The sequence below is a fragment of the Candidozyma haemuli genome (genome assembly GCF_002926055.2).
Source record: "Candidozyma haemuli strain B11899 chromosome Unknown C_2014730914, whole genome shotgun sequence".
Taxonomy (NCBI): domain Eukaryota; kingdom Fungi; phylum Ascomycota; class Pichiomycetes; order Serinales; family Metschnikowiaceae; genus Candidozyma; species Candidozyma haemuli.
In genome coordinates, this window is record NW_020289904.1 from 1,538,290 (window position 1) to 1,563,360 (window position 25,071).

The 25,071-nt window shown below is 44.8% G+C and overlaps 13 protein-coding genes and 2 non-coding genes across 15 annotated transcripts; 6 read left to right on the forward strand and 9 right to left on the reverse strand. All coding sequences in view use genetic code 12, as the record gives it.

Annotated features, from left to right (window-relative positions):
- The first annotated feature begins 171 nt into the window (after nt 1-171).
- Nucleotides 172-245, forward strand: CXQ85_002312. The gene has a single exon. It is a non-coding gene; the product is annotated as a tRNA-Ile (tRNA).
- A 10-nt stretch (nt 246-255) lies between these two features.
- On the forward strand, nt 256-328 carry CXQ85_002313. Its single transcript has one exon. It is a non-coding gene; the product is annotated as a tRNA-Ala (tRNA).
- A 235-nt stretch (nt 329-563) lies between these two features.
- Nucleotides 564-2,279, reverse strand: CXQ85_002314 (uncharacterized protein; the record flags this gene model as incomplete). Its single annotated transcript, XM_025485995.1, has 1 exon — nt 564-2,279. One exon carries the CDS (start codon nt 2,277-2,279, stop codon nt 564-566), a length of 1,716 nt encoding a protein of 571 aa, XP_025341460.1.
- Nucleotides 2,280-4,432: 2,153 nt separating this feature from the next.
- Nucleotides 4,433-10,003, forward strand: CXQ85_002315 (snoRNA-binding rRNA-processing protein; the record flags this gene model as incomplete). Its single annotated transcript, XM_025485996.1, has 1 exon — nt 4,433-10,003. The coding sequence occupies one exon, from the start codon at nt 4,433-4,435 to the stop codon at nt 10,001-10,003; it is 5,571 nt and encodes a 1,856-aa protein (XP_025341461.1).
- Nucleotides 10,004-10,173: 170 nt separating this feature from the next.
- Nucleotides 10,174-10,485, forward strand: CXQ85_002316 (uncharacterized protein; the record flags this gene model as incomplete). Its single annotated transcript, XM_025485997.1, has 1 exon — nt 10,174-10,485. One exon carries the CDS (start codon nt 10,174-10,176, stop codon nt 10,483-10,485), a length of 312 nt encoding a protein of 103 aa, XP_025341462.1.
- A 540-nt stretch (nt 10,486-11,025) lies between these two features.
- CXQ85_002317 (MARVEL domain-containing protein) lies at nt 11,026-11,712 on the reverse strand (the record flags this gene model as incomplete). Its single annotated transcript, XM_025485998.1, has 1 exon — nt 11,026-11,712. One exon carries the CDS (start codon nt 11,710-11,712, stop codon nt 11,026-11,028), a length of 687 nt encoding a protein of 228 aa, XP_025341463.1.
- A 782-nt stretch (nt 11,713-12,494) lies between these two features.
- On the forward strand, nt 12,495-13,145 carry YPT52 (Rab family GTPase; the record flags this gene model as incomplete). Its single annotated transcript, XM_025485999.1, has 1 exon — nt 12,495-13,145. The coding sequence occupies one exon, from the start codon at nt 12,495-12,497 to the stop codon at nt 13,143-13,145; it is 651 nt and encodes a 216-aa protein (XP_025341464.1).
- Nucleotides 13,146-13,254: 109 nt separating this feature from the next.
- Nucleotides 13,255-13,710, reverse strand: MBF1 (Mbf1p; the record flags this gene model as incomplete). The annotated part of the gene is made up of 1 exon (XM_025486000.1): nt 13,255-13,710. One exon carries the CDS (start codon nt 13,708-13,710, stop codon nt 13,255-13,257), a length of 456 nt encoding a protein of 151 aa, XP_025341465.1.
- A 1,046-nt stretch (nt 13,711-14,756) lies between these two features.
- CXQ85_002320 (trans-2-enoyl-CoA reductase (NADPH)) lies at nt 14,757-15,704 on the forward strand (the record flags this gene model as incomplete). Its single annotated transcript, XM_025486001.1, has 1 exon — nt 14,757-15,704. The coding sequence occupies one exon, from the start codon at nt 14,757-14,759 to the stop codon at nt 15,702-15,704; it is 948 nt and encodes a 315-aa protein (XP_025341466.1).
- A 148-nt stretch (nt 15,705-15,852) lies between these two features.
- Nucleotides 15,853-16,245, reverse strand: CXQ85_002321 (peptide-methionine (R)-S-oxide reductase; the record flags this gene model as incomplete). Its single annotated transcript, XM_025486002.1, has 1 exon — nt 15,853-16,245. One exon carries the CDS (start codon nt 16,243-16,245, stop codon nt 15,853-15,855), a length of 393 nt encoding a protein of 130 aa, XP_025341467.1.
- Nucleotides 16,246-16,514: 269 nt separating this feature from the next.
- HMT1 (protein-arginine omega-N methyltransferase) lies at nt 16,515-17,528 on the reverse strand (the record flags this gene model as incomplete). Its single annotated transcript, XM_025486003.1, has 1 exon — nt 16,515-17,528. The coding sequence occupies one exon, from the start codon at nt 17,526-17,528 to the stop codon at nt 16,515-16,517; it is 1,014 nt and encodes a 337-aa protein (XP_025341468.1).
- Nucleotides 17,529-17,945: 417 nt separating this feature from the next.
- Nucleotides 17,946-19,457, reverse strand: CXQ85_002323 (uncharacterized protein; the record flags this gene model as incomplete). Its single annotated transcript, XM_025486004.1, has 1 exon — nt 17,946-19,457. The coding sequence occupies one exon, from the start codon at nt 19,455-19,457 to the stop codon at nt 17,946-17,948; it is 1,512 nt and encodes a 503-aa protein (XP_025341469.1).
- A 334-nt stretch (nt 19,458-19,791) lies between these two features.
- CXQ85_002324 (uncharacterized protein) lies at nt 19,792-20,799 on the reverse strand (the record flags this gene model as incomplete). Its single annotated transcript, XM_025486005.1, has 1 exon — nt 19,792-20,799. One exon carries the CDS (start codon nt 20,797-20,799, stop codon nt 19,792-19,794), a length of 1,008 nt encoding a protein of 335 aa, XP_025341470.1.
- A 326-nt stretch (nt 20,800-21,125) lies between these two features.
- On the reverse strand, nt 21,126-22,085 carry CXQ85_002325 (uncharacterized protein; the record flags this gene model as incomplete). Its single annotated transcript, XM_025486006.1, has 1 exon — nt 21,126-22,085. One exon carries the CDS (start codon nt 22,083-22,085, stop codon nt 21,126-21,128), a length of 960 nt encoding a protein of 319 aa, XP_025341471.1.
- Nucleotides 22,086-22,498: 413 nt separating this feature from the next.
- On the reverse strand, nt 22,499-24,037 carry IME2 (protein kinase; the record flags this gene model as incomplete). Its single annotated transcript, XM_025486007.1, has 1 exon — nt 22,499-24,037. The coding sequence occupies one exon, from the start codon at nt 24,035-24,037 to the stop codon at nt 22,499-22,501; it is 1,539 nt and encodes a 512-aa protein (XP_025341472.1).
- Nucleotides 24,038-25,071: the final 1,034 nt, after the last annotated feature.

Genomic DNA, 25,071 nt, shown 5'->3' on the forward strand with positions numbered 1-25,071 from the left:
CATTTTGGCTTATAGCTCGCCCCAAAATCGGTTTTTGGGCCAGATTTAGGTTTATAATGGCTAGTATTAATTCTAGCATTCCAAAGATGTAACTAGGGTTAAAAATAAGCGCGAAATGAGATTTTAGTGGTGCGCATTTGGATGGTGACCTGCACCATTTCATTTCAAGTAGGTCCCTTGGCCCAGTTGGTTAAGGCGTGGTGCTAATAACGCCAAGATCAGCAGTTCGATCCTGCTAGGGACCACTTCTTCCCAGGGCGTGTGGCGTAGTTGGTAGCGCGTTCGCTTAGCATGCGAAAGGTCTCCGGTTCGAATCCGGACTCGTCCATTTTTTTGCTTTTGCAACCTATTTTTCTGATATTATGCTTACAGTCGATATGAAATCGACTTTCTCTATTCATTTGGACGATCTCGAGACGAGAAAGGTGGTTGAGATCTTGGTTTGATCGCACTTAGCAGACTTGACTACAATTACAATCTCTAAATTTCATCATTTCTATAAAAATAGTAAGACATATGCATCGTATAATAACCTATAATAAGATAGAGTAGAATTGAATGGATCAGAAGATCACATTGAGGAATCTTTCCCAAGCATTCTTGGGTTGAGGTTGGGGAGTATTTCTCTGTTCCTCCTCGACGAGCTCTAACTTGCTGAAGTCGAAAGATTCCAAAGGATTGAGCCATCTCTTACGGCCAACCCAGAAGTATGAATATGTTCTGTGTACCACATAAAGTCCAAGCACAATTGGGAATGTAATGTATGCCGCAAGGAAATCGGCGATTTTGAAGTCGAAAAACACGGCGTAACCGTTTGTGAGAGTGATCAAACCCACAAGGAACATGATGTAGTAAGCACCAAATGGTTGGAATCTTGTTCTGTAAGGCACTCTGTCCTCGAGACCTTGAACAACAATTGCTCTTCTCCATCTAGAGTAAGCAAAGGCAACAAAGATCCAGGAGATGAAACCCGAGATGGTGGTAATGTTCGAGAACCAAGTGAAAACTTGAGCCGAGGAACTGGAAACGTTCAAGTAAGACAAGCATCCAACAGCCCAGGTGATCAACACACAGTAAACTGGGATACCAAATCTGTTAATGAAGGTGAAGCACTTTGGAGCCAAACCTCTCAAGGCGAGGGAGTACAAAGTTCTGGAACCAGCGTAAAAGAAGGAGTTACCAGCGGAAGCTGCGGAAACCAAGACGACGGCATTGATGATATGATTCAAAACAGGAATACCGGCATTCTGGATACCAAGGACGAATGGGGAGGCAGAAGCATCATCACTACTACTAACCAAACGAGGACTGTTGGAATCCGCAATGATACCGATGACCAAAGAACCCAAAATGTAAAAGAAAGCCAAACGGTAAATAAACTGGTTAGCACACTTTGGCAAGATACGACGAGGGTTGTTCACTTCACCAGAACAAGCCACAATCAACTCAGGACTCATAATAAAAGAGTAACCAGCTTTGATGACGGCAGTCCAGAAACCCAAGAAACGACCAGTGTCACCACCAGTCATGTGTTCATGGAAGGCGTTACCATCTTTCCAATAACGGAAACCAAGTCTATCATTCTTGGGACCACCGCCAAAGAACAAAACAATACCCAAAATAATCAAACCAGTAATGGCGAGAATTTTAACTGCTGCGAGGACGAATTCCACCTCACCATAAAACTGAACGGGCAATAAGTTCAAAATCAACATTGCAGCTAACAAGATCGAGATCCAAACAGCAATATGAACGTCAGTGGTCCAATACTGAATAACAAGAGCTGCGGCAACCACTTCAGAGGCGACCAAAATAGCGAAACCATACCAATAGTTGTAACCAAGGGCAAAACCAATAGATGGGTCAGTGTAATCGTTAATAAACTGCTGGGAACCGGCACCTGGAACGGGTAGGAAAGCAGCCATTTCAGCTAACATATTCATGACAAACCACACAACGGTGGACAAAACAACATAGGACAACCAGAGAGAGGCAGGACCGACTTGGTAGAGCACAAGACCGGAACCCACGAAAAGACCGGTACCAATAGCACCACCCAAGGCGATCAACTGAACATGTCTATTTCTCAAACCTTTCTTCAACTCATTCTCCTCGAGACTTATAATGGAGTTGTTTTCTGAAAGAATATTGCCCTTTTCGTCGACATTGACTATACGGGAGTTGGAGATGGAAGGACCAAGATAGGCCGAATTACTTCTCAAGATGGACGGCCTCGAAGACATGGCCTTCAAGTCAAACATATGGGAGTCTTTACTCATGATGTCTTTACTGGGGGAAAAGAAAATTGTGGGGCCTGCGCCAATATATAGGCGAAAAAGCAGAAACTCTGGAATACGCTTATCTCAGAGGGTCCGAGACGCATGTATGGGGAATAAAGTGCAAAAAAAAAAGGAAGAGGCCCAGGACAGAAATGTGATATGCACGGCGTTCATGTTCCGTGTAGGACTATGATGTAAGTGAGTGGGGCAAGTTACCTACAAGTCCAGGAGAAACAAACAGGCGTTTTTTTTTTGTCTTTTGGGTCAAGTGGGGACACCGCAGGAGGTGAATAACCTTGTTTTCTCTTTGTTGCCAGGCAAATCATCGGCTAGGGAGGTGTCTCTGTGACCCGGTAGGCCTCCCTATTTTGTGTTGCCAGCAGACTTGCTCGCACCGTTTTTTTCTCTTCTCTTGGTGACAGTACCAAGACTTTTCGCCCCGCCAACAAAGAAAAATTTGACAGCACTAGCGAGGGGCCCAAGAACCTGTCAGCCTAGCCCGTTTGCTTGACAAGCTGGGCCTGGGCAGGATAGTCCACCTTCTACAGTTACGCTCTCTACGCCCCCCAGCAGGCGGCTAAAACAGATTACAGTCATGTAATACTCCGGAGAGCAGCAGTACGATGTCTTTTTTTCTTTCGTATCTTATCGCATCCGGACTCACGGCAATTCAGGACGGCGTTTCGCAACCGTGACGAATACCGCTCGCGGGCGCAGTGTAATGCTCGCGCAAGTTTGCCCTAGTTTTTGCCCTGGTGCGAGTTTTTTTTTCCCTACCGTAGGCCCGCCATTACCTTCCTGGTGGCCAGTGCCAGCGCCAGTGCCAGCGCCAGCCATTCCCCCACCACGAAGCCACCACTCATTTCAAGTTTCTTCTGTTGCAGTGGGTTTCGAGTGGAGGTATACCACCAGAGGCTTTCCCGGGAAACCCCCACATAAGCCATTTATTTTTTTGTACAGCAACCTGCAAGCGACAAGGCATCCGAGATCTTTTGTGACGCCAGTGGCGTCGTGGATGGGCCTTTGTTGGGGAGCCCTCGGTGCCTTGGCTGAACCTGAGATGGGCGTTTTTCTGGGTAGGGTAAGCTTCTGGTGCGTCTCGTTAGTGCGGGCTAAGACTGAAAAGTAGATGGCTTACAGTGATGAGGGCCCGCACCGAAGCGCCCCGAAGAAGAAATTTTAGACAAAACGGTGACTCTTTCTTTTTCGGCCTATCTACGTACGCCCCGTTATTATCTGTTCTTTGATATCTCTGTTATCTTTTGGGGGTCGCTGGTTTATCTCTGGTGGCACGTCGCTTCTGTTTACCTTGCCTCATCTGTCTCGTAACAATATTTTTTTTTTTTTTTACGCCCCAGATAGCCTGCCTCGCGTCCATACTACCCATTGGGCGAAGAAAAACGGTAGGAAAGACCTCCCTGCGGCTTGTAGAGTTTTCTCGCCGAGGGCAACCTCTGTTACTTTCTACTAACCGTAGTCAGGCGTCTGTAGTCAGTCGATTTACGTTTGTGTCAAGTAAATGGACACTTGCTTGGGTGTCTGGGCGGTGCTGACGGTCTTCCAGAACATGACTATCTGAGATCTGGGTTTCGGTGCAGCTGGTATGACTTGGCTACTTCAGATGACATGCCATTGAGAAAACACTGCCGGATGAGGCACCGACTGGAATTTACCCTCCTCGCGCTTACGCGGGCACATTTCAGAGTTACAAAAGGGAAACTCTCTGCGAGTCTCAAAAAGGGTGAAACATACCTGATGAAGTGGAGTGCAGTAACCTCGTACATCTTTTTTGGGTTCTTCTATAACAGTCAAGTTTTGTCTCCACCTCTACTCCTTTCGAAGTCAACCAGAAGCATATGAGTTAGTTGGTCTCTTGTCTCAGTGCAGTGTCCTCTTCATTTTTGCACCCATTTTGAACTTCGCATATGCGGTTCAGAACAGCCACCAACACCCTCCCCGCAACAGCATCATCACACGAACAACCCGATGAACGGTTTTCATATCTCCTATCCCCTTAGTTTTTCTCGCTTAGCATTTAATTTCTAAAACTGGGGTAGATGTTTAACTATGGTCTGCATATACACCTCCTCTTCTCATCTCTCATCGCATTATGAAAATTACAGGTCCAAGGCTGTAAACCTACATCGGCAACAATGTCTTTGTTATCGCAACAGTTAAAGACTATTGGCGAGAAAAATGCATCTTTGGCTGTTGATAGAAAGTCAAGACAACAGATCCACTCCAGATCGTTGCTCTTCGATGCCAAGACAGCTGCTGCTCAAGACTTTGACTACATCTACCTGATTGCAACTGAAGGTCTCGATGAGCTCATAGAACTTGATCTGAGATTCGAAAAGTTTTCTGCAACACTTTTCTCCGAGACGAGTATTGACTTTGATAGAAATGTCAAGTCTAAGGACATCCTTGAACAGGTTGACAGAAGCTTGGAGGCTTTCATGAACTTGGCAAGTCCATATTACAATCTCGCTCCTACCCTCAAAGCAATGGAGTGGTTAGTGAGAAGATACCATGTTAACATCCATAACACTGAGCTCTTGTTCTTGTCAACCTTGTCATACCACTCCCAGCCTGTCTTTACAAGAATCATGAATGTGGTGCCTAAGGGATCCATGCCACCTATTTTTACGTGGTTGTCAGGATACAAGGAACAGTCAAAATCATTACCGGCATCTTCTGTACTCAAGAGCTTCCATAATGATCCCGCATTTTTCAGATTGTATTCTGAGTACCTCAGAGAACAATTAAGACATAGAACTACCTACAAGGAACAGCTTGTTTTTTATTTATCTAACACTGCACAAGTGTTGGCTTCATTCGGTCGTGATACTAACAAGATCAACAACGATTACATGACAACCATTTTGGAGACATTGAATGATCTCTTGGCTCCTCAAAAACAAGAATTCAAGTTCTCTACTACCCTCAAAGAGGATATCAAATTGACTGCTTACGCTATTGTGTCTGTCTTGAGTTCGGTAGTACCATTGAGTGATGAATTGGTGTATTCCTTGACTCTGACTATATTGAAGGATCCTTTTGCATTTGCCAACCTCAAAAGACAAACGCTCGTGGTTTTGGGCCAGATCTGGAACTATTATAACGAGGACGATGTCCTGAAGGAATCCAATGTCTTTTCAGCTTTATCTCAGGAGAACATACTTAAGGAGGAAGCTTTGCTACTCACCTTGATCGAAGAGAACTACCATATCTCAAAGTTGATCTTTTTCTACGTCATTGATAAGTTGAACCACGGTGAAGACCATGCTATCAAGCTTTTGCAGTACATCAAAGTTTCTGATCACGAATTGTTTTTCCCCATTGTTGTTAAGAAACTCCTCGGTCACCTTTCCCAAAATGATGGTGTTTCTAAAGAAGGTAGATCTGGTGCTATCATTGTTTTTGAACAGCTTCTCAAGTCCAACAAAACGAAGCTTGTGACGGAACTTAAGAAGCATTCCAAGAATCTCCAAGACTTAGAAGTTGTACTCATGCATACCATGGGAGACAACGCCAATGATTCCTCCTACGAAGGGGACTACGAGGATGCCTTGACTGATTTCGAGCCAGTTCAGGCCAAGCCTACAGACAAGTTCACTGCAAAGGCGAAGAGTTATTTCAACACATCTTCTAACGCAGAGTTTAACAGAATTGCAGAAGATTTGCTTAAGGAGTTGAGTGAATTCCCTCAAAAGAAGCAGCTTGCGTTCCTCAAGGCTGCAACGGATAATCTTTTTGCCAGCAAGGAATTACTCGTCTCATTCCTTTTGCGTTTAGCCTTCACAGCATCCATTCCATTACCATACCGCTTATTAGCTCTTGGCTGCACTAAAAATGCCCTTCAAGAAGCTATCAAGTCAGATGCGAACGTTAATGTCTACTTGCTTACCCCAATTATTCTTCTTGGCTTGGGAGATGTCAGTAAGCCCTTCAGGGATATCTGTATCTCGATTCTCCAATTGGTCCGTGATCAAAGTGACAAGATTCTGGCCAAGGGTAAGAAAGCTAAAAGTGTCTTGTTCATGGAGTCTGATATTTACGGCTCGAACGAAGATGCGAGAAAGTCTCTCATCTCCCCATCGGATGGTAATGTTATGTTGAACGTGTTGTTTGACGAAAAAGCCTCGCTTGACGATGTGAGGTTTGACGCTTCACGTTTATCGCATCTCTTGTTTGATGTCCTTTTTAAAAGCACAAAAACGGGAAAGAAATTTGGCTCGCTTCTTCTCAAGAGCTTTGTATATGGCCAGTGGTCGTCTCCATTGCCTCTTGCATTTAAGCATAGAGTCTGGCGAATCATCAGCTCACACAACAGGGAGACCAAGGGCTTTGATGATAGGTTCTCATTTGTTGGGGATGTTAAGGCTCTTTTTGACAAACGTGATGCATGGGCACAAGATGCTATTGCGGAGGGATTGAGCTTCGCTGAAGATATTCAAAAGCCTATTGCCGGTATGGTCGGTGGCCAGACAGCTAATGAAAAGAAGAAAGCCAAGGAGGTTGAGTGGTTTGTTAGAGCTTTGAACTCCGATGACAAATTGCAATTGATTGTGAATGACAGAATCAAGGAGCTCTTCCCATTCCTCAAATCTACCGACTTGAAGGTGCGCATCAGCAAAGAGTTCATCGAGCTTCTTGTAAAGGACAGTGATTCTGTGTTGTACTTCGATCCTCTTGAGTCATTGCAAGGATTTGAATTCTCCAATCAGGACATGGTGGCATTGTTGAACTCAGTGAACATTGTTACTGAGGTTCCAGAACAGTCTGTTGCAAAGAGAAGAAGAAGATCCTCTTCCTCTACGCAGAAGAATATGGCAAGAGATGACATCAATATCATGGCTGCTGCCCATTTGAGAAAGCTCTCTATCATCTTGGATGTTCTCGAAACGCAATTGAGAAAAACTATCAGCACCTTAGCTGGGCCAGACTTGTTGCAGGTTTTGTTCAAAATTTTGACCGACTTGGACTACTTGGGCAACGATGGAAAACTCCCTGTGTTGTACGCCCAGGAAACCTTGGCTTCGTGTATGTTGCTTTGCATCGTCAGGATGAAGGAGTCCCAGAGCAGAAGTAGGTCTCGCATTGATTCGAACTCAATTAGAGCAGATTTGGTCGTCAACTCCATCAGACTCTCACAGTCTCCTCAAGTTCAGAACAGGTTACTTCTTGTTATCGCTGAATTGGCTTCTTTGGCTCCAGAAATCATCTTACACTCGGTGATGCCTATCTTTACATTTATGGGAGCACACACTGTCAGACAAGATGATGAATTCTCAAGCTCTGCTTTGCAGAAGACCATTTCCAAGGTTGTACCAGCCATCACGGCCGCCTCTTCTTCTGTGTCTACTGAGATTGAATTTTTGCTCACGAGCTTTGTCACAGCATTCCAGCATATTCCAAGACACCGCAGAGTTAAGCTCTTCGTATACTTGGTTCAGACCTTGGGTCATGAAAATTCTTTGCAGAACATCTTGTTCTTGATCGGCCAGCAGTATTCTGCCAACAAGGAGAAGAACAGAATCCATGAATGCAACTCTCTGTTGGATTTCATCACTGCTTTGATGAAGACTTTTGATGCCGACGTGTGCTTAGAAAGCATTAATAGTTTCCTCGGATTGTGGGACCAGATTCCTAAGGAGCACGTTAGCCTGGACTCGGATCAGTATGCCTTTTTATCTGGAAAGCCAATTTTCGGGTCTACAATTGCCAATGCCACCGATGCGGAGTTGGTAGCCCTCAAGACCAACTTGTTGCATTTCATTAATCAGGTTCTCGGTACTGACGAGGAATTGTCAGTCAGTGCCAACCTTGTTTCCTTGAGAATGAAGGTTTCTTTGGTCCTTTTTGATGACCAAACCCCAGAAGATGAGAAGGCCTCTGTTCTTGAAGTTTTCAGAGAAGTTACTTCCTTTATTTTTGGATCCTTGGATTCTTTCACCAATTCCGGAAAACATAGCACGAAGATTGTTAACGAGTTATACGATGTGCTCAAGTCTCTACTTAACTTGCTCCCAATGAGCTACTATGTTTCTTCGATTTCCGAATCGTTGAAGAACGTCAACGATCAGCTCTCAATTACTATTGCCAAAAACTTTGCAATTCTTGCTGGCACTAAGTTCGAGAATGAGATGAACAATAACTCTTTCGATGAGACGATAGAGACTACTGTCCTCGAAGACTTGTTGCCTATCTTGGTCCAAGGAGTGGAATCATTTGATAACGTTGAACTCGTACAAGCTTACTTGGACACCTTTTCGATTATTGTTTCCAAGCTTGCTGCTTCTTCACCAGAGCTCGCATCCTCAGATGTTGCCAAGCCATTGATTGGTACCTTGAAGATCATCACATCCGAGCATGGTTTGTTGAATGAACACACCGAGATCATCGTTTCCTCATTGAATGCAGTTGCCAGCGTTGTGAAGGTATTCGGAGTGAAGTGTATTGGTTTCTTCCCCAAGATATTGCCACCAGCATTGAAAATCTGGGAGTCAACTGTCTCACAATCAAAGGATGCTCCAGAGAGCGATGAAGAGATTGATGATGAAGAGCAGGAGGGTAGAATGTTGTTACAGGGATCGATCCTTATGTTGTTCTCAGTTCTTGTCAAGAGATTGCCTGCTTTCGTGGTTACCAACTTGAAGCAAATCATCAAGGCTACTTTGACCAGTGATTTGATTGACAGTGGTATTCGTTCTAACGTCTTGGCTTTGATCGTTGAACATGTCGACAAGGGCCAAGTCTTGGATTGTTTGTTCAACTTGGCGCTTACAGACGATTTCTATGCCATCAACGACGCAAAGGAGCTTGGTTTGTACTTGAACGGTGTGAAGTCTTCGATTGATGTGATTGAGAAGAAGACTGCCACAGCTAATTCTTCCCTCTTCATGAAGTGGTTGATCAAATCCTTTGAGTTCAGAAACGAGTACGGTGAGAGTAAATTCAATGACAACACTATCCATAGCATTGAAAGCTCTTTCCACCAGTGTGCTATCGTCTATGTCATGAAACTCAACGACAAGAGTTTCCGTCCATTGTTTGCCAATTTGGTGAGATGGGCTGCAACTGGCGAAGGTTCTATTAGTACCTCCAACACCGAGATCACTAGACTTACTGCATTCTTCAAATTCTTCAACAAGTTGCAGGACAGATTGAAGAGTATCATCACCTCCTATTTCTCATACATGATTGACCCTACCGTGGCTATTTTGAATAGGTTTGTGTCTGGTGACCTTAAGGAGACCAATTTGAGAAGAATCATTTTGAATTCGTTGGTTTCTTCCTTCAAGTACGACCAAGACGACTACTGGTCTCACCAACTGAGATTTGAGACCATTATCAACCCTCTCTTGTCTCAGTTGAGCAACATCGAAAAGCCTATCGGCAAGTACCTCGTGAAGGCCATCACATCATTTGTCACCAACGTTTCTTCTGATGAATACAACGAAAAACTTGTTCATGGCTTGATTCGCTACGTTTCTAACGAACACGAGAACTCGCTGAACACCAAGGTCTGGACCGTGAGAGTATTGAAGGAGATCTTCCAGAAGTTGGGCGAACAGTGGTTGCCATTCTTACCAACCTTCATTCCATACATTGCGGAATTGTTAGAAGATGACGACGAAGACGTTGAATTAGAGGTGAGAAAGGACTTGGTGAGAGTTATAGAGAACGTTCTTGGAGAACCATTAGAGCGTTATCTCAATTAAGCTCTAGGTAAACAGCATAAAAAAGAATGGCTGCGAAAAATTGGCCTTAATCCATTTGACAGCTGTAGTGGGTGTACGGATGTGTAGAAATTCTGCGCTCTTCCATGAAAAAAAGCATATATATCTGTGGAGAACACTTCCAGCATCTCATCAGTAACGTTCCGTGCAAAATGTCTTTCTTGAAATCCGTCAACAACTTGAAGCCATTGTTCGACAGAGTTTTGGTCCAGAGATTGAAGCCTGCCACTCAGACCACCAGTGGTATCTACATCCCTGAGAAGAACCAGGAGAAGTTGAACCAGGGTACTGTCATCGCTGCTGGCCCAGGTGCTACCGATGTCAACGGTAAGATCATTCCTGTTTCCGTCCAGGCTGGTGACAAGGTTTTGTTGCCAGGCTTCGGTGGTTCTCCAGTCAAGGTTGGTGACGAGGAGTACTTGTTGTACAGCGACAGAGAGATTTTGGCCAAGATTGACCAATAAATCTGATGCCTCAGCCTGTAAATAGTTATGTTAAGGGACGGAAAGAATGAATTTCCGGCCCGACAAGCATCGGCGTTAGATAAATGAAACGATTGTCGATATGTCCATGTAGTGGGTCAGTTGAAACTGGCAGGAACAGAAGAGGGGTGGCAGGAGACTGATGACTATCGAAGTTCGGACCTACCACCACTTTAGGCGAAGAAGGACACTAGAGGGGAACCATTGACTAGCCGAACGGAAAGTTCAACAACAATGAAACTTAAGGCTGATTATGAGCATTGTTGTGGGTTGCCACGGATGTAAACATGGCGTTATTCCAGACGAGTTTCCCCTGGATTAATTCACAAGCCACTTATTCGAAATGTACATTTGGCAGCGCATGTCTTATGCGCGCCCCAGAAGGATTTACGAAGAGTTCGTAACAAAACACAAATAACCCGTCGAGCCGGAAATCAATTACGAAGTAAGCGATAGGAAATATTGAAAAAATACAAACAATGGAAAGGCTCAACGCCATATTAGATTAAAATAATTGCGAGATTACTTGGTAGCGGTAGCCAAGTCCTCAGAGTGACGGCTGGCAACAGGCGAATGCTCAGTTGGCTGCGATTCCACATCCTTCTGGTCAATTGCTTCCTCTTGACCACTAGAGGCAGCACCAGCGCCTGCCTCAATATCCTCGACATCTGCTGGGGCGGTCAGGGGAGCTGCTGACCCGTCCAAGAAAACAGCACCATTGGCAAGGGATCCTTTCTGCAAGAGACCCTGTTTGCCGCCATCCTTGTAGCTCTGGTATACAGTGAAGTAACCAATGATGGCCACAGTTGCAAGGGAAGTTACGAATCCCAAAACAGAAAAGGCAAGAGCGCCCTTACCGGCTTGGCAGCCGGTCTTGTAGTCGCCGGTAACCCATTTGCAAGTCAAGTCGCTACCGAAACGGTCTCCCATCACACCAAGGGCGATAATCCACCAGATTACCATCCAAATGTCTCCTGCAAGAACAATTGCAGGAGAGAAGTAGCGCACCGTGAAAGGCAAAACGGTTGGAATGTAGTAAATGAAACCAAGAAGACTGGTCACCAAGGAAACACCAGCCCTATCCTCCCAAAAGTCCAATTTGCCCAATGTCACACACGAGCAGATGAAAAGACAGAAGGAGAAGATGATAAGTGCGGCACGAAGACCTAAGCCAACGGTAGTTTTAAAGCCCAAGTTCATTAAAGCCATTATTATGGATTAGGGTATCAATTGAGTAGGATAAGAAAGAAGGGAAAAAAACACGAAAGAGGAGAGGAACTGAGGTCTATTTATCCTCGCTACCCGCCATCGGCCAGAACAAGGATAAAGCCCCATGAACAATCCGTTCCCTGGAACTCTAGTGACCCATGCCGCGTAAGTGTGCAGAGGATCTCGGCAGGGAATGCAGGACTATGCTAGCCGTGTGTACCACCAAAACGGCGATATACGAAGTGGGACCAACTGATTTTGTGATAAAAAAAAAGATATGAAGCAGAATACCTTATTTTTATTTATATTGAGGTTTGGTGTGGGTACAGGCAGATAAGAGTGGTCTTATGTTGGATATACTACTGATGACCAGAGACTAAAGTATATGGTTTGTGTTTGGGGGCTGACGGTAGAGGACTGTGCACACGGAGGCTGCGAAAGCCAGGAACCGGGTCGGGTACGAAAAATGACGAAACAAAACAAAAAGAGAAGCATAGCTAAAAAATATTAGAAATGAAATGAAAACAATGGGTGTTTTAGGATAAGTACGTTTAGAATATTTTGATTTATCTTTTGTATTGTGTAAGGTTCATTTAGTTTCTGGAATAGAATGCGCCACTTTTCGTCTATCCAGGGGGGGTTCACTCAGTCAGTCGGGAGCTTGTACCGATCTACTATTTCCCTAAGCTGGTCGTGCGCGTACCATGCGATATCATAGATGCAAGTAAACACCTGGATAGATAGTGAGCCCGCAAGCCGAAACCACATCTACAGGTATCAACATGTCTGACAACCGGTTTGTCCAGTTTAAGTTGGTTCTCCTCGGTGAAAGTGCCGTGGGAAAATCCTCTATAGTACATCGTTTTGTTAAAAATACCTTTGATGACATGAGAGAGTCTACTATTGGTGCTGCCTTTCTCACCCAATCTATCACATTGCCAGAATTAAAAACTACCGTCAAGTTTGAAATCTGGGATACAGCTGGTCAGGAACGCTACAAGAGCTTGGCTCCTATGTACTACAGAAACGCCAACGCTGCTTTGTGTGTGTACGATATCACGAGCAAGGCCTCCTTTACGAAAGCACAAGATTGGATCAAAGAATTAAAGAAAAGAGCCCCTGAGGGCATCGTTCTTGCATTAGTCGGCAACAAGGCTGATTTACTGGATGAAAGAGAAGTAGACGAAACAGAAGTCAGCCAATACCTAGAGCAGCTCAATCAAGAATCCGCTGCAGCTGGCGAGGTCCCCAATAAGGTGGTCCACAAGGAATGTTCTGCCAAGTCTGGCGAAGGCGTTCTTGAAATATTTGACCAGATCGCTCGTGCATTGCCACTTGAGGAAGCGAACGATAGAGCAGCTCCACAGCCTGGAAAGAGAGTGGAGCTTGGAAGGCATCAAACACAACGACAACAACAGCAGGGCTGTTGCTAAGTGTGAAGCATAACGGAGAAACTACAATAAATGCAATGAGAAACAAAAAAAAGTTCATTTGTCGTGAGTCGTGTAGTGCAAACTATGTGGTCTATGATAACTAAAGGGTTTACTTCTTCTTAGGGCCGAACAATGGCTCACCAATGTTCTTACCTCTCAACTTGACACCCAAAGCTCTTTCGATCTTACCCAAGACCTGCTGGTTTGGAACAGCTCTGCCAGCCTCGTAGTCATTGATAACCTGAGGCTTCTCGTTGATCTTGGTGGCCAAATCTTTCTGGGTTAGCTTCTTCTCTTGTCTAACCTGGGAAATGGTCTTACCGACGCTGGCTTCGACCTTCTTCACGCTAACGACGTCATCAGTGTTATCCAACTTAGTCAATCTCTGACCTTCAGGATTGGACTTTGTGTTGGTAGAACCGTACTTCTTTTCCGTGTTGATGGCGGCACCACTTCTTCTGGCGGCGTTCACCTCAGCCTGGGTACGAGCAACTCTCTCCCTTGGGCCACCACCGCCAACACGAGCCTTCTGGCCAATCACAGTAACATTATCCCAATCAGACATTTTTGATTTTCTTTAACAGTAAGCAAGTAGTTAGAAAAAACTGTGAAGGATCAGTGGACGTCAATGACTGCAGTGCGAAATGACGGCGGGCGGTCACGTGAGCAGATTGGAAACTTATATGGGACTCACTTTTTTTTTTTGCCTCCAGAATGAGTTGGTTGCCCTCATGGAATTTTCTAGACGCATGCCTCATATCTAACGCGCATATGGGTGCAAAATGGTAGACTAGGTCTATAAGACAGAGCTAGAGTTAGGTTATCAACAGTAAATGATGGATTCCAGTGTATGCTGACCCTTGGGATAAATTAAGAACTCTTTGTGAAGGGACTCATGTGGAATATTTTCAAAAAAAAATCTGGTATTGACATTTCAATGGCATACCAGCAATTGGTATGATTTATGAGAATGTTGGGCAATTCCCTGGTTAAGTATAAACTTTAACTGATAAAGTAGACAATGTGTGGAAAATAAAACCCATACAGTAAACATTGCTTTGACAAGGCATATTGAAAGAATTCATACTTTTAAATGTATAGAGAAGAATTAGCGAAACCGATGTTTCCGGTGAGGTACCATGAGAAGCTCAACATCTAATAGACAGCTATATAAAATGATTATTTTTATGCCTTTTAAACAAACAAACTAAGACCTATGGAAAAACCTTCAATGTACTTTATTTCCTGATTTGTCTAATACTACACAACCGTATCGAAGACATCCAATTGACAGAAGATCTCGTTTAGGAGACCCAAATTTGGAAGGATCCACCTCGGAGCGCACATCGCGCAAAGCCTCGGGAAGCCCTCTCCATAGCTTTTCAGCATTGGAAAGCTCAGTTAAAGTTTATTTACCAGCTTTGAAAGTAGATGCTTTGGCCTTCGCCTGCCTCTCAATCATTCTTTATAACCCTCTAACATTATAGTAGTCTTTTATTGTAAGGGCAATTCGGGAGATAAGGGTTGCACCGGCTTCGCACGACCGTTCCCGCCTATATTATAGCAGGGTGCGTTCCCTCAATTCTTTACGTCCTAACCACACCCCTAATAATGGCCTCTATTGCTGTCAATTCTAGGTCTAAGACCATCAAGGGCTACTCTAGCTCTCTCGATACATTGTTGATTGCTCCAATTGTTAAGAAGATTAGCAAAGAGAACAGGTTGGACCCCAACAGAATCAGACTTACCTACAAGGATGCCAATGGAAAGCACTTGCCATTAGACACTTCCAAGTCCTTGATGGACTACTTTGGCGGCAGTGAGTTGACCAAGGTTGTTGATATTTATGCTAAGGATTTGGGTCCTCAGATCGCGTGGAAGACCGTGTTCTTCTTGGAGTACTTGGGTCCTCTTGTGCTTCACCTTCTCTTCTACGCCTATTTTGCTGGCTTCAAGCAGGTTTCTCAATCCCAGACCCAAGTTTTTGCTTTTATCATGGTTACCTTGCACTTTGCAAAGAGAGAAGTCGAGACAATTGCTATCCACAAGTTCTCGAATGCTACAATGCCTCTCTTTAACTTGTTCAAGAACTCCAGTCATTACTGGTTCTTGTCTGGCTTCAACTTGGCTTTCTTTGTCTATGGCAGAAACTCTGCTTCTTTGGCCTCCGCCAGCTCTCTTGAGAAGTTTATTTTCCACGTCAACAATTTGCCTAGCTCTACCAACTACTTGATCTTTGGTTTGTGGGCCTTTGCTGAATTGTCAAACTTGAAGACTCACATTGCTTTGTCCAACCTCAGAAAGAATGACGACAAGGCTTACGTTATTCCTCACGGATACGGTTTCGACTTGGTTGCTTGTCCAAACTACTTCTTTGAAGCACTTTCTTGGATCTTCTACTCGATCTTGGTCGGCAACTGGTCAGCTTGGGTATTCATGATTGTCGGAACCGGCCAGATGTACATTTGGGCTGTTCAGAAGCACAAGAGATACTTGAAGACCTTCGGCGACGACTACAAAAAGTTGAGAAGAACCGCCATGTTCCCATTCATCGCCTAGATTATCATTCCCACTCTCTAACCTGAAGGTCAATATTACGAAAAAGAACCTACAGAAATACAAAGTATGATACTAACCGCTCCCATTTGATATACACCTTTCTCCTATCCTAACTCTTACCTGTTTTGTATGATAACCTGTCTTGTGCTTACTCAGGGTTGAATTTCAAGCAAACACTATTCACACAATGTCTCTCGTCTGTTGGTGTGTTGTAGCCTTCACCTTTAAAGATATGACCCAAGTGGCCATCACAGTTGGAACATCTCATCTCTATACGGGTCATTCCGAAGGACTTATCTTCGATGGTCTTCAAAGCACCTGGAATGGCATCGAAGAAAGCGGGCCAGCCACAACTCGAGTGAAATTTGGTATTGGATTTGTAAAGAGGCAGACCACAACCGACACACTCATAAACACCCTTTTCACTTGCTGGAGTATCGGTGTACTTTCCTGTGAAGGGCCTCTCAGTGCCCAGCTGCCTCAATACTCTGAACTGTTCTGGGGAAAGAACAGCTCTCCATTCTTCATCTGATTTGGACATTCTTTTAAACGTTGACGTACTGAAGTGTTTGGTGTTTCTGATAGCAAGAAGAACACTTCTTGTGAACATGTAGTGGCAAGAAAGTCTTACAAAGCAAGTCTAAATACACTATGCGCGAAGAGTTCTGTGGAGAGGCCCACTAATATGGAGATCCGAATGGCTGCGAAATATGCTTGATCTAATGAGGAACTTATATTAATACATGAAGGAAGCAAATGCAAAAAAGCTCAACGATTCTAAACCCGATGCAAAACTTTTGACGATGCTCATTAACGCATGAAGTAGTTGTACTTACCCTGCTGCTCGCGAGACTTGTCGGAGGAGACGGTGTCCACCTTCCATTGGATCTCAATGTCGACCTCACGAGGGTTGGAAGCGTTTGGTCTCGAGGCAATCAGACCCTTGATCTTGTCACCCTTACGCAAATCAAGAACTTGATCCATGTAAAAGACGGTCTGCTTCCAGTGAGTGTAGGCCTTCATTGGACCAGTGTACAAAGTGACCTTCTCATCACCTGGGAAGTCACAGTCGAACCAAACGATGTAGGCATGGCACAAGTCGCTATCGATAGCATCGATAGAGAACAGTCTATGGAAGGATAATTGCTCCTTGGTGACGGTGTTGATATCAAACTCAAAGAACTTGTGTGGAGTAGTGATCAAAGAGTTGTTCTCCACAGTGTCAACCAAAGGCTCAGCCATGGCCACCTTGATAAATGGAGAGTAGTCGAAACCGTAGACATCTTCCCAGTAATGGATCTTATCATCCTTATATTGACCATCCTCAATACCAGCAATGTACATGGAGCACTTGTCAGGCAAGATCAAGCCACCCTCAACCAAGTACTTGTCTCTAGCGTACAAGACAGTGTCCAACATGGACTCGTACAAAAGGAAGTAGCCCATCCACTCAGACACGATGATGTCAACATGGTCCACTGGCAAGTCAATGTCCTCCAACTTACCCTTCAACAAGGTGATCTTGTCTTCGAAACCATTCAATGAGATGATCTCTTGGGCCTTTTCAATGATGTTAGACATATCAACAGAGTAGACATGCTTGGCACCAGCCTTAGCAGCAAACATAGACAAGATACCAGTACCGCAACCGACATCCAACACAATCTTGTCCTTGAACAAGTGCTTGTTTTTGTACATGGCAGATCTGTAAGACAAGGTTCTGGAGGTGTCTTTAAGCATCTCCTCGTGGATACCAAAATGGTCGTACGAGGAGAAGTAATGCTGTTCAGTGAACGGCAATGTGTTTTTATCGGTGGCAGACATTGGAAGAAAAAGGGGTAGTGTTTGAGATTTCCAAGAAGGGGACCACTATGTAATTTGATAAACTACAGAGGGGGATGGGCGAGATGAGATGCGCGAAAAACTCACACACTGGATATGCATGAGAAGAGGCGGAAGAAAGGACCGAGCTGGTGACGCATGGTTAGAGGAGCTTTTTGGGATTTGTAAACGAAGATGGTCCATTTATTAACAAGTTTTTGGATTTTTTGGTTTGTTCGTTGGTTTTATTTGCAGAGATTGTTCTAAGCGATCTGGTCATTTCGGGTACCCGACTGGCTGCGAAAAGCCGTTAAGCCGCATTAAGTATCTATAAGATTCATATATAAGGTTTCTCTAAACATAAGTCTATTCCATAATTATTGGCTTGAGAAGCATTGCATAGATGTGTCAGCATTATGATTATTTCTGTCTTATCTTGTTCTTGAAGATATGGCAAACAAGTGCCGAAACGACACTGATACCCAACATGCCCACCAAAGTCATGTTAGAGTTTCTGTAGAGACGGTCTTTATCGGAGGGCCAACCAGAGTATAATGCATATGTGGCAGTGACCGAACCCAAATTACCCAAGCCAGACACAATGGCTGCACTGACTGCATTACCGACATCGCCATAACGTGGACCGAACATTTCAGCAGACCACGACATGCAGATAGGGATTGTAGGACCCAAACCAAAGCCAGAAATTAAAAGACCAGCCCATCTGTTCCAGAAGCCATCAGCGAAAGTTGTAACAAATAAGCCAACCATGACAATGATACATGCTCCACTGAAAAAGAATGCACGGTAGTTCTTGAACCTGTCAGCAAATGGCGTAATAAGCAAAATACCTCCAAGATCAAAAAGCCAAATTGGCGCATATAAAAGGGAGACATTAATCGACGAGAGTTCAGGGTTGAGTGCGGCGATGATAGTGGATCCAAACACAGCCAAACCGAAACCAGTTCCCACGGCACCGAAGTACATTAAAATAATGAACCAAACACGTAAATCTGTCATCACCTGGACAACATCCTTCCAAGTCCATTTGACCAACTTGTAACGATGCTCAATATCCTTAAGGTGCATTGCCTTGTCTTCACCCTTGAGTGGAGGAGGTGAATAGAAGACCTTATGGTACGCACGCTTGATCTTTGAATTGCTTTCAGAAGGCTGATAGGTTGGTCTATCTGGGAGCCACCAAAGCAAAGAGATACCGACAGTGATAGTGATGCATCCGTAGACCAAGTACATCCACTGCCAACCGGTATAACCTCTCACACCATCCATCTTTTGAAAACCAGCACTCACAAGACCAGCAGCAGCGGCAGAAAGCTGGGCGGCAGTATAGTAGTACCCAATACGACGAGTCTGTCTCTGGTTTGGATACCACAAGGAGACATAGTAACTAAGACCAGGCCAAGTACCAGCACCAACCATTCCTGAAATGAAACGGACTGCCTTAAGACCAGCTGCATTTTCCAAAGCATGATAGCATGTATAGACAACACCGACAGTTATGACGATTCTAGCCAACCATGACTGTGGAGACACCTTAGTCATGATTAAATTCATAGGAACGTCAAAGATAATGTAACCAACATAGTACAAAGCAGAAGCCGTTGAAGTATCATGAGAAGTGAGTTCCAACCTTTGACCTAAAGAATGACCCTCTGCTGTGTTCATCGTCAAGGTCACACCATAGACACTAGATCCGAAAGAAGTAAGGAAATACATACACCATAAAGCAGGAATAATTCTAAAGTCTAACTTTCTGTAGATCTTGTCAAGGCGAGCTTTTTCTTCTTCTGTCCACTCAGGGATACCCAAGTCAGTCTCATCACGGGCGATCTCTGATTCCTTCTCTCTTCCATCTATAGAACTGGAAATATCACTGGACATTCTTCCAGGAGCGTCTTCTGATTTAGCCATATTGAACTTATTGAAAACCTGTTGTAGGATGGAAAAGCTCTTACTTTATATAATAAGTTAGAAAGAATTTGTTGAGAACCTTTGAATAAAATTGTTGGCTCTAGTATGCCAAAAGCCCGAGCCGCATAAATGGTCCGCCTTGATGAGTGAGTGATTATACGTTGAGTCGCCCTGAGTCAAGGCAGAGATGAAGGAGAGGTGCAGGTAATCGCAGTGACTCTGAATCATTGTTCGCACTCAACAATGTATAGTGCGATGATTATGAGTCGCTCACTTACAGAGAAAACGACATAAAATGTTAGATGAATATTAAATTTTGGGTTTATACCCGCTCCTAGCTTTTTGACAATGCCGCACAAGTGATTTCTGCGAACTCAACACTTTGGTCAATGCAGAAACTGTGGTTAATGGCCTTCTTTTCTTCAGTATCGGCGTCGCCAATAACGAACCGAACATGTGGGTTCAGTGCATCATGATATCTAGTCAAAATATAATCACGGGAATTATCATGGACCCAGTAATCAAAAGGAGCAAAGAAGCTCCAGATTTGCGCCCCAGTTGCAGGTAACTCATTGAAAAACCAGTCATTGAATTCGTCATCGCGATGAATCTTGTTGAGTTCCTCTTTGGCCATAGTGATAGTCTGGCGAACGATTTTAGTTGACTTATAGATCTTCATTGTTGCGGTGACAGCATTGTTCCATGATTCAACCAGGTCCTTATCGCTGAGAGCGGGCTTGGCAATTATCTTCTTTCTGATAATCGATTCAGCTACCAGGTTTGGTAACACCCATTGCAAGAGAATGATAAAGTATACCGCAACGTGAACCAAAGGAAGCCAATTGAAAAGCGTGGTGAAGTATTGGCCCAGGAGGGACTTGGCAATGTCCACAAGCGTAGGGCAGATGAGGCCAACAAACTTGATATCAACCAAACGATTGAAGTCTGCATCATACACTAGTCTCTTTGCCACACGCTGCATGATGTATGCACCCATTGAATGACACAAGAAGGAGACTTCCACTTTTTTCTCCCCACGAGTGGCAAGGATATGGTCCTTGATCACTCTGCACTTGTGATTCACCTGGTAATCCAAATCAAACACCTCAGATTCTGTGATCTTCTCAAAATCATCAGACGTCTGGTACCCAGCATGACTGATAGCCAATATTTCAAAGTGACGATGTTGTTTGGCCACTAAATCGAGGTACGTGGTATAGTAATCGATGAGACCCGGATTTCCCGGAATGAAAACCAACAAAGGAGGATTGTCAGACGCATGCAATGGTTCTCTGTGGTAAAGAGTGGTGAACGGCTCTGTGGTACTAGTAATTAAAGACATGACCAAGAGTTATATTGACTTAATTGGACGTGAATTACCAAGCTATGAGTGATGCCCGCGGAGATAATAGTGAGAAGCGACCTGGGCTCCGGGCTTAGATGGCGGAGTGAAACACCCGAGCACCTTGCGATATGGGGAAAGGGCCGCCTCCGCATTATGAGAAGGCAGAGCATGAAAAGAATGAAGGCAGGCTGAAAAATCTAAAAGAGAGGAGTTTGGGATATCATAAACAATGGGTGAGCCCCTTCAGGAGGGAAACTAGACTCTAACAGGGCGTTTTTAGCAGGCTTATTTTTTTTTTTTTTTCTTCATAGCTTGGCAAATTGCTATTTGTTGCCTATGTCAAACTGGAGATGCTGTTCACGAATATGCATTTTGTCTGTGTCTCCAGTGTACAAGTCCCGCTCGTAGTAATGCAAAGTGCCATCTTTAGAGAGGGCAACCACTGTTTGCGTTCTGGTTCCGTAGAACTTGCCCACGGCAAATCCACTATCGACCAGTTCCAGTTCATATGGTGTTGCGAGTGGTGGGATGAATATCGAGTTTTGGAGTTCAGTCATCTTTTGGTCAAACGTACCCTTCTTACGTATTTCAGCATCGTAGGTGTCCGAGCTTAAGATCTCAAAACACGACTCTATGACTTCTTCTTGGCTGTATCCTTCGGCAGAAGCACGTTTTGCGAGCCCAGCGAGCTTCTTGCGGCCGAGTTCCACCTTCAGCCAGGGCATGTAGTAAAGAGAGTTCGAGAGACCGAACGTCAGTTGGCGATGGAAGTGATCATGCATATCATCAAGCAGAACCTCTTGCGTATGGACCTTACCTCTATCTCCACGATTGCTCATAAGATTGAGTGGTCTGAGCTTCGAGTGTTTGTCTAATTCTAATGCACCGTATAGTAAGGTAAACCCGCCAATCTCGCTAAGCTTCGTGGGTTTACCTGTGACACCACTCTTCTTGTTCATCCTTTCTTCAAGCCCGTCATACCAGTCGTCGTCCAGAAGATCGGAAACAAGGTACTCCAACGGGAGAATGCCTCTAGACACCTTACCGGCAATTGCCGTATCTTCTCTGTAATTGACCAAAACAGCGAGTCTGCCGTCAGAAGTGACCCCGATCCACGTTCCGTGTTCAGGTCTTGCCATATCCAAGGGTGACACAATCTGAATATCTTTTGAAGTCTGGCGAACACTGGCTAGCTGTGTGGGACGTGCAAAGTACTCATCACGGTTTGAAAGAAGTAGAAGTGGGAAATCTGGATGCGACGTTGTTGTTAATAAGATGCACATGTTTGTTGCTGGAAAAGCTGTGTGGTACTTTTAGGTATTTTTTTCTTTTTTATCGCTTGTTGTTATTAAATCAGTTCCATCTGGGTCTTTATATGGAGACAAGGTACCGCCTGCATGGCTTAACTAGTGCTAAGATCCTCTCGGCATCGACTTCTTTTTAGGTCACGATGTGGGGTAGTCAGATGATAGACCGAACTTTTGGCACCTAAAGTTTTGGGCAGTTATTGATTGGCGCCAACAAAGACAAGAGTTGGATAATTCGGAGAAACAAACGAGGCCATCTACGAGCAGCTTTGTTGTTGTGTCTCCAGTTAAAACAATTACTTTTTATTTCTTTCAATCATTAAACTCACCTTTGTGTGCTGTCGGTTGACACTCGACTTTCGCAGCCGCCTGCGGCTACTTCAGAGCCATCAACACGAGATCTTATGGGCAATAGAAGCATCATTGTCGAAACTAACTTCTTCGAATGGGGCCACCAGGGACATCTCTAAGCCACTGGTAGCCTTGTCTTCATCATCGGCTTCCCCTTCTAAGACCCAGCCATCGTCGAGCCGAGGATGTTCAAAAGGTACATTATTCCGCAGCCCGAAAATGGAGTTTAAGTGCTCGTTGTACAAGTCTTGTTCCAGTAAGAAGGGCGTTCTCAAGCTGACAACGTCGTACCCTGTATCCTTCTGCTTCAAAAGACTGCGAAGTACATCCGAGGACTTGCTGGCCATCGTATCCGAATATAAAGTATCGGGACTGGCACAGGTGGTAAGAGTAGAACTCAGGACGAAGTGAAGTGGATCTTCTTCCAAGATCGTGCCTTCGAAGAAACGGTGTTGGCTGAGCTCAAACACCGTGGGCCTCGCATCTGGATTCCATAAGAAACATGGGCGAAGTGCATCACTTAACTCGTCATATCCGGACCGACGCAAGATCTTTTGCATGCTCAGTCCACTTGTAGGAGGCATGTAAAGGCCAAGGTTCTCTGCAAGCTTTTCTCCTTCTTCCCAGTAACCGCCGAAGGAAGGTCCCCCGGCATCAAGCTGCGTAGGATGGCCGAGGCACTTAAGAATATGCCAGATTTGCTCCGACTCGTTGGCACCGGGAAATAACGGCCGAGAATTGACTATTTCGGCGGCAACACAAGCGAAGGCCCAGATATCTATCGGCTGAGTGTAGCATCGCAGCCTTAACAAGATCTCTGGCGCACGGTACCATCTGGTCGAGACGTAAGACGTGAGATCCTTAGTATTGGTGAAGTGCCTAGCGAGGCCGTAGTCACACAATTTGACCATGTAGAAGTCGTTCGCCCTCTCTGGTGGAACATTGTCCACGCCACCGTAGTATTGCACGGTCGGAGTCACCAAGATATTTTCCGGTTTGACATCACGATGGAAGTAGCCTTGAGCGTGAATATGGCGAATGCCATTCAAAATCTGGGCAAGCATTGACTTGACAACGTCAGCAGGCATTGTCTTGCTGGTGTGCTTTTGAATGAGTTGGTATAAGTTTTGGTTCATGGCCTCCATGACGATGCAAAGCTTGCCGCTCAAGCTGTCGATGAAGACATGATGCATTTGCAACAAGTTGATGTGGCATCCAATGTTATAGATGAACCTGACCTCAGGGATCTTGAGGTAATCTGAATGCTTCTTAAGGTGATTCTTCATCATCTTGATCGCTACCAAGCCGTTGTTACGGGGCTGGATGTCGGGCATCGACGCCGAGTGACAGACGGTCTCCATCATCGTACCAAGTTTCGAGTCATCACGGTCAAGTAAGGTAGAAGAGTTTTTCTTATACTTTGCCAAAAGCGCCTGGCCAAAAGAGCCCAAACCAAGACGGTGAATGACAATGAAGTTGCTCAGAAGCATCAGATAACGAATGTTGAACTCGTCTGGAGGCATGGTAGGGTTGGCAAGAGGCGAAACACAATTAGAAGAAACAGATGGTTGTGACATGTTTTGAGAAAGACAGGAGTGCTTAACCCGTCTTTTATGTGGATTTGGGCCCGAGTTTCTTTTTGGCCTGTTTTTTTGCAGCCATTTGCGCGCAGGCGAGATCGAAGCCCCGATTGCATCATCGGCCCATTTAGGGGACACAGTTTGAAAGTTTGTATTATCAATCACCATAGGCATGTTGGAGAAGAATGTGGTACGAAGCGGTTGTAATTTTTATCAATCAAACTTCCCTTTTTCTGCCTCCAGTGTTTCAGAATCTGCGAGTTGGAGCTGTCGGTTGTTTCACCCAGGGCGAGGATGCAGATCGCGCAGGGAGGCTGGAAGCGCAGGGTTTCTCGAGGGAATCACCACAAGGTAGCTTTCACGAAGTGTTCAAAGAAAAAAAAAAAAAAAAAACCTCAATATTTGAGGAAAGTCGCTTGCCCTTTTAAAGGAGAACGAAGAAGCCACGGGTGGAATTGCTTCATTTGCTTAAACTTTATATCTTTCTTTCCATATGGTCGCCTAGAGTAACAGGGGTCGGTTTGCAGCCAGGCGCCCGCAGACTGAATAATTATTCCATGGGGAGTCTGCCAGGGCGGGGGCGTCAAGTCAGGACTAGGGAAACCACCACCAATTGGTACAAAAAGAGGGATGGGTAAATATAAGAGGGAAGGTAACTTCAACATAGGTATCTTTGGAGTCCAATTTCGACGACTTTAGATGGAAAACTCGTTGTTTTGTGTGTTGTTGTGGTTTGTCGGCATCCTCCATCTTGCCCTGGGCCACCAATAATTATTCCCTTTTTGGCCCCCAGAGGGCCGCGAACATGCCTCGTCAATGCTAGCAAATAAGGCTCATGTTCTTGGTATTCCGGTGGGAAAAAAGGGATTTGGAGTCATTTTGGGGGTTGCCCAGGTATCTGGTTCTGGCACTATTTGAACTGTTGTGAAGGTTGACTGGACGGTGGTGGATGTAGCTGGCCTGGGTAGTCACAATGGTAACTGGCGCAGAGCATTGTAGGGCAAATTTGCACCCAAACTGTATTCACACAT